Source organism: Temnothorax nylanderi, unplaced genomic scaffold (genome assembly GCF_030848795.1).
Source record: "Temnothorax nylanderi isolate EJ_2023f unplaced genomic scaffold, tnyl_v1.0 TNYL_tig0144_pilon, whole genome shotgun sequence".
NCBI classification, from domain to species: Eukaryota; Metazoa; Arthropoda; class Insecta; order Hymenoptera; family Formicidae; genus Temnothorax; species Temnothorax nylanderi.
Genome location: NW_027249206.1, coordinates 356263 through 372789, shown reverse-complemented (window position 1 = coordinate 372789; position 16527 = coordinate 356263). Strand labels below are relative to the sequence as shown.

Below are 16527 nucleotides of genomic sequence, written 5' to 3'. Positions count from 1 at the left end.
CTCCTTCAAAGAACATAATAACAAATTTTATCAAAGAAAAGTCAAAATAATAAATAAAGTAATATGAGGACCCTCGAGATTAAAATAGGAGAAGTCAAGGCTATGAGGGTCAGACGCAGATCACAGTGCGTAATATCAGAAATAACTGATTTATTCGTCGTTTTGATACATTACATCGATCCGTACGTTTCGGCTCAGTTTTGAGCCATCTTTAGCGGTAGTTACAGAAATTAAGTTACACGTTCTCCGTACCGTATGGTGAGTATACTGATTCAAAGTATCAGAAAAATAGACCAATTGATCCATATCTGTAAATTTGTTCAATTAATGTTGAGATATTAAAAAGATCCCTTAGGAAACTCACCATTCGGTCTAAAAAACGTACAGAACCATGTACATAATGAATACTCTTTGCGAGAAGACTTGACGATCTTGTCGACACGACACACAATGATATGAAAGGTCTTGCAAGAAGAGGCATGTCGTAGGTCAACACACCGGCGAGGATTATAACAAAGCACGATTTGACACCGTCACAATATTGCATGTATACCAATAGTAAAACCCCGATTTGCCAACGACCAAAGTTCATGAGCATGGATTACAATTTGCTCAAAACCGTGACATATGCATGATGCAAAAAATCCGTGTCATTTTGAGACGGTGTCAAATCGTGCTTTGTTATAATCCTTGCCGGTGTGTTGACCTACGACATGCCTCTTCTTGCAAGACCTTCCATATCATTGCTGTGCATGTGTCGTGTCGATAAGATCGTCAAGTCTTCTCGCAGAGAGTATTCATTATGTACATGGCTCTGTATTCCACGTTATTCAGACCGAATGGTGAGTTTCCTAAGGGATCTTTTTAATATCTCAACATTAATTGAACAAATTTACAGATATGGATCAATTGGTCTATGTTTCTGATACTTTGAATCGGTAAACTCACCATACGGTACGGAGAACGTGTAACTTAATTTCTGTAACTGCCGCTGAAGATGGCTCAAAACTGAGCCGAAACGTACGGATCGATGTAATGTATCAAAACGACGAATAAATCAGTTATTTCTGATATTACGCACTGTGATCTGCCTCTGACCCTCATAGCCTTGACTTCTCCTATTTTAATCTCGAGGGTCCTCATATTACTTTATTTATTATTTTGACTTTTCTTTGATAAAATTTTATTATGTTCTTTGAAGGAGTATAAATTCTTCTTTCGAGTACATGATAAAGACTCTTTCTAAAATTTGTACATTTTAAGACTATCATCAAGAAAATATTCTTTCTTAAAGACAACCGTTACTTACTAAAAGAAAAAAAGTAAATTGAGTAATCGCTTTTTTAAACAGTACAATTGATATGTTCCTGTGTGTATGCATGTACACACGTATGTACATACGTACGCACAAAAAATTTTTCTATGTTGTTAGAAAATTTTATTTCTATTTAAAAAAGGCGAGAAACTATCATCGCTCAGGACGGGGGCCCGGCGTTACGCGCCGCTCGTGCGTAATCATCGCCGCTTGTAGAAAACAACTGCCCGCGCGCCGACCGCGGGGCGGCCGCATCTCGCCGCGCGCTTGGATTTGGCGGTGGGCCGGGCTAATACGGCGATTTTTAATCATTAATAACTCATCAACTATTGCGAAAATTGCAAAATGGTACATGACTTTTCGACTCAGTTTGGCTCGCTCTATCTAAATATGAGAAAAGTACCAAACATTCAGTGACACCCTGTATATGCAGAATCAGATATCATATCTGAGATAAAATTATCATGGCTTTTTATAATCTTGGAGATGTCTTTGAGATATTCTCATGATATCTTGCGCAATCAGATATTCTGCCATTCAGATATCTTCTAGATATCTTGGTGATATATTTTGCTGTGTGGGTAATTGTTGTGTATGATTGGTACGACGCCCTACACGGAATGAGGGAAGTTCCAGGTTCGAATCCTGGCTGAGGTAATATTTTTCGCAATAATTTCTTTACAGTTTTTAGATAATTAGATCGCGTCGATTTAATTCGGGGAGGGAAGGGTTTTTAATGTTCCAACGATAGCTGTATTTCAGTCTGACATTTATCGGTTCGCAGTTTTAAATTGAAATATATATGTATATTCGTCGCTTATAATATATAATTATAAGCACTAAGAACGAGCTTTGTTCGCTAGCCCCTTTATGAAATTATTTATATCATGCGAACATGACAAACTAATTGTTTAGCTTAAGTGGGGAAACCACTGTGACGGCCGGAAAAAAAATGCTATTTTCATGAATGTTTTTTCGCGAGAAATAATAAATTTAATCAAATTAGTTTGTCATTTCTTTAAAGTACATATAGTCAGGCGTAATTGCAAATAAACATTGGTAAGGACTGTGTTGCAGCACTCTTCTGTTAGGGAATCTTCGTTGATAATTGATATTTTTTAACAGCAGTCCTTGCATTTCCTGCACACAAACCACACACAAAATGAGTATTCGTGTATTCTTCATTTGTGAAAATTTATTTTAGAATAATGTTTTAGGCATTTTAGGCTAATGTTCTACAAGATACTGCGCGTTACTAGTATTCATATAAGATTTTATGATCACCTTCAATTATTTCAAATAGTTAACACGATTAGAAGAAGCGGATAAGATAAATATCACCGAACGGCGGGAGTAACTATGACTCTCTTAAGATAGCCAAATGCCTCGTCATCTAATTAGTGACGCGCATGAATGGATTAACGAGATTCCCACTGTCCCTATCTACTATCTAGCGAAACCACTGCCAAGGGAACGGGCTTGGAAAAATTAGCGGGGAAAGAAGACCCTGTTGAGCTTGACTCTAGTCTGGCACTGTAAGGAGACATGAGAGGTGTAGCATCACTTATGTCACTTATTTATGGCAAGACCATAATACTTCTTTAATACAAAATTCCAACTTTTCACTGAGAGAAAATGAAGTAGTTGTGGCAACTATTCGTTTGGCAACTCTGCAATTTAAATACTTGTAACTAGTTTTCCAAAGTAATAGGAACTAAATAGTACTGAATACTATAAAAATATATTCACAGAAACAATATTTGTCAACTATTAGTTGATAGTGAAATAGCGCCTCAACTATAATTATTATAGTTATATAGACTCCATAAAATAAGATATGACAATAACATTTTTCCAGTTTAGACAAATATTTTTTTGAAGTGATGCATACTTCCAGAAGCCAACGCGGCGCGGGCGGCAGCGCGGGCGCCGCGGGCTCGCGCGGCGAGAGAGTTCGGCTCGCGCTCGCTACGCGGCGCATCGCCAGTATCTTCTCGCGTAGTTAAAATTCAACATCGATTCCTATAACTAGGGCCGCTCAGCAGGGTTTTTCCAGCGATCCTTCTAAGGATCGCCAGTCAGGGTGTGCTCACCCACGTATATTAATCAATTTTGAATTATAAATCTGTATAATATATAATAAAATTCTTTTTTACGTTAAAATTCTTATTTTTCATGTAGTGCTTTTTCACTTAATGTTTACTCTTAAGTCTTTTAGTTTAACAAATAAGAAATTATTCTTTAGACAACTCTAAAAATTATGTCCCCTTTACTACAAAAATTATGTTGATATTACTACAATAATATTATTCATGTTACTACAACATACTTTTTGCATACACAATATATTTTTCGTTAATGCCACTATTTTTTTGTAGTTTATATAACTTATTTATTGTTGTTATTACAACTATATTATACATAGTTGAGGGGCTATTTATCCACAAATTTCTAGTTGCTTTGTTCACAAATTTTTAGTTGCTGATACAAATTTTTTCTCTGAGTGTTGCTATAACTTTCTAATAAAGCATTTTGAGACCTATGTTTATATAACAATTTTTTTCTTATTTCTGCTCATAGAACATATACTACTGTACGAAGAAGCTTGAGACACCCTGTATATCTAAATGGGAGAAGGCAAAGTAGTCCAAAATTTATTTAAAAAATTCTACAGAAAAGTTTATGGTAAATATTTAGGATGTATTAGCGAGCCAATTTCCATAATTTTGAAATATGTTGTCAAGGTCATCACTTTGAATAATGTTGTGAAGGTTTTAGTTGGAGGTCGTTGCTTATTAAAAAGTTAGGTAATTCTTTAGAAAAACTTACACAGCTCCAATATTGATAAAAATATGCTCATTCGACACGTTTTTGTATAAAACAAAAGAATTGTGTGGATGAAAAAGTGTATGCGTGTATACAGTGGGTTCCGCTTCTCTGCGGGGGCTCCACCTCCAAAAAAAACTAATCTAACCCAACCCAATTGTTGTGTGGGTGGAAAAGTGTATGTGTGAGCATACATGTGTGATTCACCCGCACAAAAATTGGGTTGGGTTAGGTTAGTTTTTTGGAGGTAGAGTCCCCCGCAGAAGGGCGGAACCCATTGCATCCACGCATACACTTCCACCCACACAACAATTAAGTTGGTAACATATATATATATATATATAAACAAATGTCCTGACTGACCGACTGACTGACTGACTCATCAATGCCCAACCCAAATCCCTAAATTTAGAAACATGAAATTCGGGGAATATATTTCTTTCGTGACATAAGCACCCACTAAGGGATTTTTAGAAAGTTGACTTTTAACCTTTAGAGGCCGGGAAAAGGACTTGAAGACTTTTTTTTTTACTATTTTTCCCTTATTCAACACACAAATTTTGCCTGAAAACATCAAATAGCTTGTGTTTTTTGGGTGGTCGATATTTCGACCACACCCGGCCTCTAAAGGTTAATGGGGTGAAAAAGGGTAAAATGTGTATTCATGGATTCCTCGACGGGCCGTCAAGCTTAAGCTAGTAGTCTATATACATATATCATAGAATTACATATTATATTTTCTTTGTTAATAACTTTTTAATAAGCAACGACCACTAAAATGAGAGCAAGCGTGGCGTAGCAGACAGTGCACTAGTCTGCTAAACCAAAGATCTCAGTTTCGAATCCAGTCCTGGTAGAACTAAAATAAATAAAAATTGTATCGCTTGTCTCTCCTCCTCGACGGAGTGGCAGCCCGTCAGGAGTATCCCTTGCCTAGAAACCCCCTCTACCTTGCCGTTCGGATTCGGCGTTAAACTGTAGGTCCCATGTGTTTGTGTACAACCTGCGTGCGCACCACAAGCACATGACTTTGGGGGAGGCCTAAGTCCGACTCGGACTGTTGCAACATTGGATTGGATTGGAACGACCACTAAAATATATACATACTGGAACGCGCACTGGCAGTCGAAACGCGAGGGAAGGATAGGTGCTGTCAGAGGGGCCACCTATCCTTGTCGTACACTAGCATACGTACAAAGTTAGAAAAAATTAGAAACTTTCACATTGTTTCCTCATCATACAGATCACTGCTCTTATTTTATTTCGCTCACAAAGCTCCTCTTATGAGGAAGCTTGTATTTTATTCGATGCATTATTAATATTTATTAGTTTGGCTTCCTCATAGAGGAAGCTTTATGAGCGAAATAAAATAAAAGAAATGGTAGCGATCTGTATGATGAGGAAGCAATGTGCAAGTTTCTAATTTGCACACTTTTTAAAATTTTAAATTTAATCTTTTTATGAATTGATAAAGGGTTAGCTTAGTAGCACAAGTGGGGTTTTACAATCGACGCAATGTCAAATTGATGTTGACTTTGGGAGTTCAGGCTACATGGTCCATATATGGATTTCGCATATGGACTTTTAATCGCGTATAAAGCTGGGTCTAATCAACCAAATCTTAAATAATTATATATGAAATAGGGGCAGTGTTGTTAGACGGGCCGGTTTTTCCGCGCATGCGCGGACCTATTAGTACTGGAAAGACGTTCCATTAGTCGCCCATACAAAATTGTTTAAAAATTGTGGAAAATTTTAATATATTTAATATACATATAGATATATATACGAAAATATAAATATTAAAAATTCAATAATCTGCATTTAATAATAAAAAAATTTAATAATAAAAAATCAGTTAAAAAAACAGGAAGGAAGGTGATAAAATTTATGAAATAAAAGAACTTGTAAATAAAAGTAAAATATTTTATTTGGCAGAATCTTATAGAATATTAACATTCGTTGCAAGGGTAAGGAAAACTGCCAAAAACCTTACCAGTATTCATAAAATAAAAGTACATTTTGTTATAAAATGGTATAAGCATTAATATAAAAACAAAAATAATATTGAAATATTTGTTTCATAGAAAATAAAAAATTAATAACATTTTAAAATTACATAAACAGTATTTAAATATTTAATAAACAAATAAAAGTAAAATATGCATTTTAAAACAAACGTATTAAATACTATTAAATAAAATACTATTAAATAACACAAAAATAAAATTTTATTTATTATTAAAAAAAATAAATAATATTAATATTTACTTATATATTAACATAAATAACATAAATAACAAATAATTTCCGTATAAAATGCTCTTTGGTTTCAACTTAAATTCTGAAATCATACAAATGATATTAACCCTTTTAGATCACACTGGATAAAATACACCCCAGCGTTTTTTAACTTCGAAAACGACCCAGTAAACCAATGGAAATGGGCCTTGTGCCGCCATCTACAGGTAGTTGGGACCTTCAAGTATCGATCCCCGTCGGTGGTATATTTTTCGGCCCGTTAGTTCTCTCTCGGCATTTTTTTCCGCAAAAAATCGCACCTTCATACCTCAAAATCAATATACTTTTTGGAACGGCCGGCATAAACTGCAATAATCAGTGAAAAGTGCGTCATCTGAGGATGAAAAAACCGTTTGAAAAATTAAAATATCTTAAAAATTGAAAAAGTTACATTAGTTTTTGTGAAAAGTCACTTTTCCGACTTTTTTTTCAACAATTTTTTTACATATGTTAAATTAATTTTTTGCAAATCAAACCTATACAGTCTTTTTAAGGAAGACTTAAACTACAACAGGATATTTTTCTTTTTTTTTAAGGTCACCTACAATTTTTTATACACGTGTAAACACGCTGGGGGTGTATTTCACCCAGTGTGACCGGTACGGGATTCTCGGGAAGTGTGACCTAAAAGGGTTAATAATAATAATGACTAGCATGCATTGGAAAATATTGGCTAGATGTGTGACTCTAAGCAAAATAATAATAAAAAAATAAAAGCAAAATTATTATTTCTTATCAGATATGTTTGTATGTCCATATAAACTTTGTGACATGTCTATTAGACATTGATGATATGTGGGGTAAAATAGTAGAATATAAAGATTCTAATGAGGAAAAAATCTTTCCAAATTTAAAGTTATTTGTCGAAGTAGTTCTTTGTTTTCCTCATTTAAATGCCAAGGCCGAACGAATTTTTTCTATAGTAACCGATGTAAAAAATAAAAAAAGAAACCGATTATCTAACGATACTGTTTCTGCAATTTGCGTAGTTCGGTCAACTTTTCGAGCTGAAAGCATTAATTGTATTAATTTTGAAACTGATCCTAGGCATCTTGAACTGCATAATTCACAAAATTTATATGGACATACAAACATATCTGATAAGAAATAATAATTTTGCTTTTATTTTTTTATTATTATTTTGCTTAGAGTCACACATCTCTAGCCAATATTTTCCAATGCATGCTAGTCATTATTATTATTAATATCATTTGTATGATTTCAGAATTTAAGTTGAAACCAAAGAGCATTTTATACGGAAATTATTTATGTTATTTATGTTATTTATGTTAATATTTAAGTAAATATTAATATTATTTTTTTTTTAATAATAAATAAAATTTTATTTTTATGTTTAATAGTATTTTATTTAATAGTATTTAATACGTTTGTTTTAAAATGCATATTTTACTTTTATTTGTTTATTAAATATTTAAATACTGTTTATGTAATTTTAAAATGTTATTAATTTTTTATTTTCTATAAAACAAATATTTCAATATTATTTTTGTTTTTATATTAATGCTTATACCATTTTATAACAAAATGTACTTTTATTTTATGAATACTGGTAAGGTTTTTGGCAGTTTTCCTTACCCTTGCAACAAATGTTAATATTCTATAAGATTCTGCCAAATAAAATATTTTACTTTTATTTACAAGTTCTTTTATTTCATAAATTATATCACCTTCCTTCCTGTTTTTTTAACTGATTTTTTATTAAAATTTTTTATTATTAAATACAGATTATTGAATTTTTAATATTTATATTTTCGTATATATATCTATATGTATATTAAATATATTAAAATTTTCCACAATTTTTAAACAATTTTGTATGGGCGACTAATGGAACCTCTTTCCAGTACTAATAGGTCCGCGCATGCGCGGAAAAACCGGCCCGTCTAACAACACTGAATAGGGGTAGAAAAGACTGAAGAATGTGATAGAATTACTAATAGCCCAATATCTCAAAATTGGCGGAAGTTAGAGCAGCATAACGGTCATTTCTCAAAAAATTAAAATTTTATAAAGAAAGAACCCTTTTACCGATTATCGTCAAATTCAATACCAACCTTCTTTTAATGATATTCTATATAAAATTATATGTATAACTTATACATGTAACTTTTTAAGCAGAAATCGGTAACTCCTTCACCGATCCTCGCCAAATTCAATACCTTCCTTAAATGATATTCTATCCATCAAATAACTTACACATTTTTAAAGCAGAAATCGGTAACCCTTTCACCGATCCTCGCAAAATTCAAAACAACCTTCCTTTAATGATACTCTATATAAAATTACATGTACCTACATCTTATACACTTTTTAAGCAGAAATCGGCAATCCCTTCACCGATCCTTGCCAAATTCAATAACAATCTTCCCTTAATGATACTCTATCCATCAAATAACTTAGGCTTAGGGTAGACCGAAGCGAATCGGATCGATATAAGTTTTAAGACAGTTTTCGTTAGTGTTTTGTTTTAAACGAGCTGTTTCATCGTGCTAATTAGTAATTAGTAATTAGCACGATAAAACAGCTTGTTTTTTTTTAAACAAAACACTAACGAAAACTGTCTTAAAACTTATATTGATCCAATTCGCCCTGTGATCCGATTCGCCTTGGTCTACCCTATACATTTTTTAAGCAGAAATCGGTAACCCTTTCAGCGATTCTCGCCAAATTCAAAACAACTTTCCTTTAATAATACTCTATATAAAATTACATGTATAACTTATACACTTTTTAGGCAAAAATCGGTAACCCCTTCACCGGTCCTTGCCAAATTCAACACCAACCTACCTTTAATGATACTCTATTCATAGAAAAAATTAAGCTCAATGTCTCAAAATTTTCGGAAATTAGAGTAATCATGTAGATTTTTTTAGATAGAAATTGGTAACCCCTTTATTATTAGCAATTTTTCTAATCTATATATATATATAAAATAGAATGTCTGTATGTCTGTTCTTTATACACTCTTAAACCCTTTGATCGATCTGGACCAACTTTGGCACAGTTATTCTCTCTACCCCTGCGCAAAATATAGGCGCAAAATCAATTTTTTATTACCGATTTTTATGGATACCGGTTCATAAAGTTTTTCTATCATAATTTAATTTTTTATTAATATATCGATTTTCTGGAAACTGTTGCCAAAATTTTGACCGCAAACTACTCATTTATTATTGGACTCTACACCCCTGGAAAAACTGTAATGTGAAAAATAGAATGTCTGTATGTCTGTTTTTTATACACTCTTAAACCCTTTGACCGATATGGACCAACTTTGGCACAGTTACTCTTTACACCCCTGGCAAAACATTAGTACAACAATGTTATTAAAAACACTCAAAAATAATTAGCATTTTGGAAGTTTCATAGTATTTTATAATATCAGATACACGATGTATTGTTAAATGGTTGATGATACATTTATGGAAAAAGTAATCTTTTATTCCGGAAAAAATAAATCCATATGGAATAATGTGTTTTTATTTAAAACATCGTTTTTCGCAAAAAATTATTTTAAAAACAAGAAAATTAATAACACATTTGCGCTTGAACATTATCTATAAATTGTATATTCTTTCTAAGAAAAATATTTTGTATTATTTGCTTACAATTTTTACATTGATCGATTTGTCTCATTATTTTGTGCAAAAATATTAAAGCAAGATATTTTTTGCTATATTCGTTTAGATGCAAAAGCGAAAGAAGATAACCTTTTAAGATACAAGCGTTCCTTTTTATTTTGTTTTTACTTGATTTATTTCTTGAAATTATTATTAAATTGTGAGATATTTACGAAATCTCTTTTGAGTATCGTTGTGGTTTTTCGATCGCGATCAGTTCGTCACGTAGCTTCTCATCGGCCGCTAAAGTGCGAAGTGCGAGGACTGCGAGGTTCCGAGCAATATGGCGATGAGCCTGGAGGGTGGGGGGGAGAGGGTTTGGCGGGGAGAGGGCTCGAAAGACCTCCGGTGGGTCGATAACAAGCCTCAGTCCTCATCTCGCTGTGCGACGAGTTACGGGTTAGGGATTCTCCGCAGTTCTCAACTCCGAAATACCGGTTAGCTGTGTGAATCCTCAAAAGTCGAACACGCTCCTCTTCGCCGCGGATTTGTTCTCATCTCCAGGAACAATAAACGGGTCACGCCCTCGTCGTCGTCGTCATCGTCATCCTCGGCACCGTTGTTACTTTTGCCGTCGTCGCCGTCGTCGTTCTCGAAGTGCGTCATTCAGCACACGCGCGCGCGCGCGCGCGACGAGATACGCCATCGCTTCCGCGAACGTTCGCCAGGCGCGCTGACACGCCAAAGAGAGAATACTCCGAACCGGCGGCGGTGAACACTCAGCTCGGCGAACAGTGAGGGAGGTGCGCGTCGCGCGAGGACCTCGGTCATAGGTGTGCGTAAGGATGGCGGAATTGGACGCAGCGACGTGCCCCGCGCTTGCTAAGAATGTCGATGAGGGCAACCAGGTCTGCAAGCGGCCCAGCGCCGGCGCCAACAGCCCTGCGTCGACAGCCAACGGCAGTCCCTGCTTCTGGAACATTCTGAACCCTCGTAGGTTTTTCTCGACACTTAACTCGACATTCCGCACCTCCGTTTCAAGGATAATTTTCTTTTTTTTTCCTTCTCGGTCACCTCCATCATCCTCCGCGCGCGCGCGTTCGATACTCGGAGCTCTAATTTGTAAAAATTATATACATGTTTTATTCTACTCCCGAACGATATTGGGGAAAACACATCCCCCCGCTGCTGGCGAGATCTATCATGGTGTCTCTTCGTCGAAAGGTGAAATTGGATTGCAGACAGATTTTAATTAGTCCTCGTCGATGATCGCTTTCATGTCGGTGACCTGGGCTTTGCCCTGCGCAGATGCTACCTGCCCGAGATATCGGAGAATGTCCGATCGAAACTGGGTTATCGATCGGTCAACTACCTGCAAATAACATTTGTTCCAACATCACTACTATTCGCGTTTATATTGAACTCATTTGCCCATTTGGGTTGAGTTCACGAAGCTCATTTCGTTCTTATTGCAGATGGAAAGCCTGTAGAAAATGTTAATACTTATAAAAACGATCATCGTTTTGGGCAAAAATGGGTGTACATTCGATTCTGAATGACGAGGAGGGAGCAATTAACTTATTTTGTTTCTTTTATTGACACTAAATTAGTGCCAATTTAATTAATTCTTCTGATGAAATAAATATCGCATTATATCTCAACAAATAAATTTATTAGACCTGCTTTTAAATGTAAAGTGCCGCATTTTGTACATTGATATTATACTTTCGTATATTGTTAATACTGCAAACGAATGTTAGAAGTTCTATATGAAAGGTTTTTGAAATTTTACTCCGCACAAAAGATGGATACAAAACACCAAGTGCTTTACATTGTGATTATATTATATTAATTTATTAATACTCTTCGGTAATATTTTGATTAAATCACGATGTACTAATGAAATCAATACAATTCACTGTGTTTTTATAATGCATTCGCTTGTCCGACGAACAGGTGAAATTCTGCTTTTGCAACACGCCAGCGCGGTGCGATACGATTTTTTGCAACTTCAAGTAATTATCATCGCGACCTTGCATTACGTAACGCCACGAGATCCAACCGTGACCAACGTACATACAATTGACTTTCGAACTTTATCCTAAAGTCATCCAGTCGGTGTCTGAAGTGTCATGGTGGCAATTGGTTGCTAAGAAAAAATTGCATAACTGCATTGTCGTTACTTTTATCAAATTAACATAGGAGGGCGAGAAGATAACGATAATTTTACTCATTTAGTTATTCTATTCTTATACCTATCTCTACACCTTAGGAAGGAAAATGCTCGCGTCAAGGATTTAATATATTTTCTTTCAAAAAAAGTTAATTAATTTTTTACGAGGAATCTCACCTTCTTTATTATATAGAATATCCATTTTCCAGTACCGATGAAACATTTTTAGATCCACCAGAGGCGTGCATCTTTGACACCTTGTATTTTAATGAAACAGTTTAGAGCATATATGTTTATAAGACCTTTTCTCCCTAAAATAAGCCACGGAATATCCCCTTCAATTTTTTGTACTTATTATATTTAGGAAACATCCTGTATGTGCAAATATCGCCGAATAACTTTTTTATATTATTTTACTAAAGTAGCATTTTTAATTGCGAATAACAGTGCGCGTTAATTATTAACAACTTTAAAAAAAATTGAAAAAAGTACAAAATATTTTTGCAAATAGAGACAAGTTCTTTACCAAAGCGTCCTATAACGACGCGCTGTACGAGGCTAGTGATATGTACACGCTGCACATACGTGATATATGCACAATATATTTAGAATATATACTGCAGAGGCAACTTTTAACGAACGCCTATCATTTAACTTATTTCCGTGTTTGCATCGTAAAACTTCAGCGCTGTCTTCTTCATCAAACGTGAAAAAGCGATTTCCTCGATTCCAAAGCGAACCGTGTAACGTATCGCCGTTTCAAGGCAACAGGAGTCATATTGCGCAGTGCACACACGATCGATTGCTTCGGCCTGACTCTCCGCGCGATTCGCGCGCGTGTATATAATTTGCGCTGGCGTGTAGTTCGAGATTATTTCCCACGCGATATATGTATATATATAAAGCCGGGATATATGTGACATTGAAGGAAATCATGACATTTCCGTCATTATCGAGCACTATACACCCTATGCATTTTCATCTGGCAAAGGAATCTTTATCTGCACTTACTGCATTGATACTCAGGGTGCCATTACATGGAGCGCGAAAACGCGGAAGCGCGGAAGACAAAATTTACTAGATTTCCGTCGATCCGTTCCGTTCATTTGTTGCCTTATATTACATGGAGCACAATTTGCGCGGAAAAGCGGAATAGGGAATTATAAAATAAGATTGTTTAGCGGTATTTATTGATTAAAATGCTTGTATTCAATAAATAAACTGAAAAGATAAGCATACTAATACAAATTGCAATGAATTAAGTCAACACATATTTAATAAAGGAATATAAATGTCTAGTTATCACCATATTGTTCCGCTTTTCCGCGCAAATTGTGCTCCATGTAATATAAGGCAACCAAATGAACGGAACGGATCGACGGAAATCTAGTAAATTTTGTCTTCCGCGCTTCCGCGTTTCCGCGTTTCCGCGCTCCATGTAATGGCACCCTCAGAGTAACAATAGAGCGCCCTTCTGACGTTATCAATTACGGCTTATAGTGCTCAGTAAAATTACTCACTTGAGTGACAAGTGATCTATATTTTTCGTTCGATATTATATCTTATTGCCTTGCAGACTGTAATAATAGGCCTGTTTGTTTTAACTGAACTTCTTGTACAGTTCATCTTTTCTCTTTTTCTTTCCAACGTGAAAAGAAAAAGAGGAAAGATGAACCGTGTAAGAAGTTCAGCTAAAACGAACAGGCCTAATATATTAGGTGATATTCTTGAATATAGCTTTCAAATACTTTTCCTATACCGCAAAATTTGCTTTAAATTTACTAGCATTCGAATCACGTAAATAACAAAGAAAACTCGATAATCGTTTTGTTTAAAGGACTCATGTTCGAATCGCGTGCTTTTGAACTGCACAATATTATTCTAACACTTGGCGAAGATGCACGCGCGAATGATAAAAGGATTGTACATTTATATGCACTTGACACATAGAGTGCGACACAATATCTAAATGAAAGGGTATTGACTCCTTTGACCCTTTCCTATCTCGTGTACTCATTTTGTTTGTCTTTCGTTTGTCCCCTTATGGAGTAAAACGAGGAATGGTTTTACTTGGAGAATTATGAGTCGGACGAATAACTCGGGTCCAATATTAGTAGCTCTGTAGACTCCTAGAATAATGCAGCGAGTTATTTCCATTATGATAACAGCAGATAATGGCAATAGATTATTAAGAAACATAATTTAACGATAGATTCGTCAGAATTTGTTTTAGACGAAATAATTGAGAAGCGTAATATTTAACAATAAATTATAGATAATAATATAATTTATTTGCAATATAAGAAGGTCATTGCCGAAATACGCAAATAAGAGAGTTATAATTGAAGTGATTTATAGTTTATTCCCCGATAGTTAAGAAAATAATGTGAACGTTTCGACTGTACTGTAATAAAATTTGTTCGTTTTGAAACTACTGCGGTGCTTCGATAGTCTTTGAAGCGACGCAACTATTTCACTGCAGTAGCATCTCCCATCCGTATCGATTTATTACGTGATTATTAATAGAAGCGTAACCTGAAAAATGAGGTCAAAGGGGAATACATCATGTGTGGTATAAATTACAATCTTTTACGTTTCTCGGTTTTGTTTAATCTTTTATTTCTCGCACTAATCTTTTGCAATAAACGATTCTTCTCTCGCGAAGAAATTAACAAATTTTTACAAATAATAATTTGCACGATATTGGACGTGGCTGTGAAAAGACAAGCAATCTTTGTTGCATTCATTGATACCGTGTTGAATTCGTTTCTATCATTTCCTTTCTGCGCTTGCAGTTATCCCAAGGACGCTAACAGAATTGATCTATAACGCTTGTACAACTTCAGATGCATGCAAATGATTCTGTCGCAGTTTATCGAAATCGCTTTAAAACTTTAATTAACGATCTGTCTCTTTCTCTGTTAGTACTTTGAGATTATATTAATTGAGGCATTTGAGTGTAAAATTTTTGGAAATTTTGCCTTTTGACATCAAATAGAGTAGAAAAATAATTAATTGAAAAAGACTAATAAACGAGCAACGATAGTTGTTAGTTAATTAATTTAATGTATAATTTAATATATTGTATAATAATAAATTGATACGTTTCGACTATATACACCGAGTTTTCTTCAGTCATAATATTAATTAAATATGGCTGAAGAAGACTCGGTGTAGTGGAAACGTACCAATTTATTATATATATTAAATTATACATTAAACTAATTAACAAACAACTATATATCATTGCTGTTTATTGGCCTTTTTCAATTAATTGTTTAATACGTACGAGCATGATTATTTATTTATTTAAAGGAAAAATAATGATACTAGATTATTGATAAGAATATCTTCTGTAAATATTGATTAGTAAATAAATAGCCGAAAAAGACAAAAGTAAAATAATCGTAAATGTTTAAAATTTATTTAAACAAGAAGAAGACTTTACATACCGTAAAAATTCTAATTCTGTTACTTAATAGATTTTGCAGCCAAATGTCTCACATCAGTTGTTGACAGACTTAATCCGTAACCATTTGCACTTTATACGTTCGAATGATGAAATTCAATACTAATATACTCTAATTGTATTGTTTACAGACGCATGGTTTAACCCTGAAAGACTGAATCCAAAAGGTAAGAAAACAGAAGAAATGTATTGTTTTTTTGTAGCGTAGCAATGTACCAACTATCAATTGATTCAGTTGGAGATGTTTGCCATCATACGTTACAGTTTATTTTCCCCCAATATTTTAGAATTTCAAGGTCGTGTAATATCTCCTAAGTAGTCCAAGTAATGTTGTCGAAGTTATATCAATCTTTAATGATTCTTAAGAAGCTTTTTAATGCACAATGGATAAAATTTCGATATTCCAATAAATTATAAGTTGGTCCCTTAATCCTCGCGCGAAACAGCTTATTGTTACAAACATTGCATCGAATATTAAAATAGCGGACTAATTAATTAAGGGAAGTTCCAGTGACTTGGAAACGCAATAAGGATGATTTTTAAATGCTGTAAATAAAATTCAAATGTCACTGCAGCACTTTAAACGCTGTAAATGAAGTTTAAATGTCATGTAGCTAGCTGCTCGAATTAATTATTGATAAAAAACAGAACAGAATGTAATAGAACACAAATGTCAAAAAGACAAAATTAATTAAACATTATTAATATTATTAATTCAACATATATTAATACACAGTGATTTAAAAAATTTAGATTAAGGTAGATTACGTTAGATATAAATAGATTAGGTAAGACATAATTTAATTTTGGATTTACAAACAATTTTAATAACAGATATGTGTGTTTATGCAAAAAATTTATT

General features: G+C 34.2%; 1 protein-coding gene and 1 long non-coding RNA gene across 5 annotated transcripts in view; one reads left to right on the top strand and one right to left on the bottom strand.

The window, feature by feature from the left end:
- Positions 1-16527, top strand: part of Rtnl1 (reticulon) — a 75992-nt gene that overhangs the window by 41557 nt on the left and 17908 nt on the right. The window contains exons 1-2 of one of the 4 annotated variants that reach the window (XM_071714661.1): positions 10447-11016; positions 15797-15832. The exons of 1 other annotated variant lie outside the window; for it this stretch is intronic. In XM_071714661.1, coding sequence (XP_071570762.1) covers positions 10869-11016; positions 15797-15832 — 184 coding nt within the window. In that variant the 5' untranslated portion in view covers positions 10447-10868. Of the gene's footprint in view, positions 1-10445; positions 11017-15796; positions 15833-16527 lie in introns of those variants that run through there. 2 more of the 4 variants (XM_071714659.1, XM_071714662.1) reach the window with 2 other exon arrangements.
- Positions 11703-12949, bottom strand: LOC139777330 (uncharacterized). The gene is made up of 3 exons (XR_011719332.1): positions 12723-12949; positions 12374-12453; positions 11703-12172 (listed from the first exon to the last, which is right to left on the bottom strand). It is a non-coding gene; the product is annotated as an uncharacterized lncRNA (long non-coding RNA).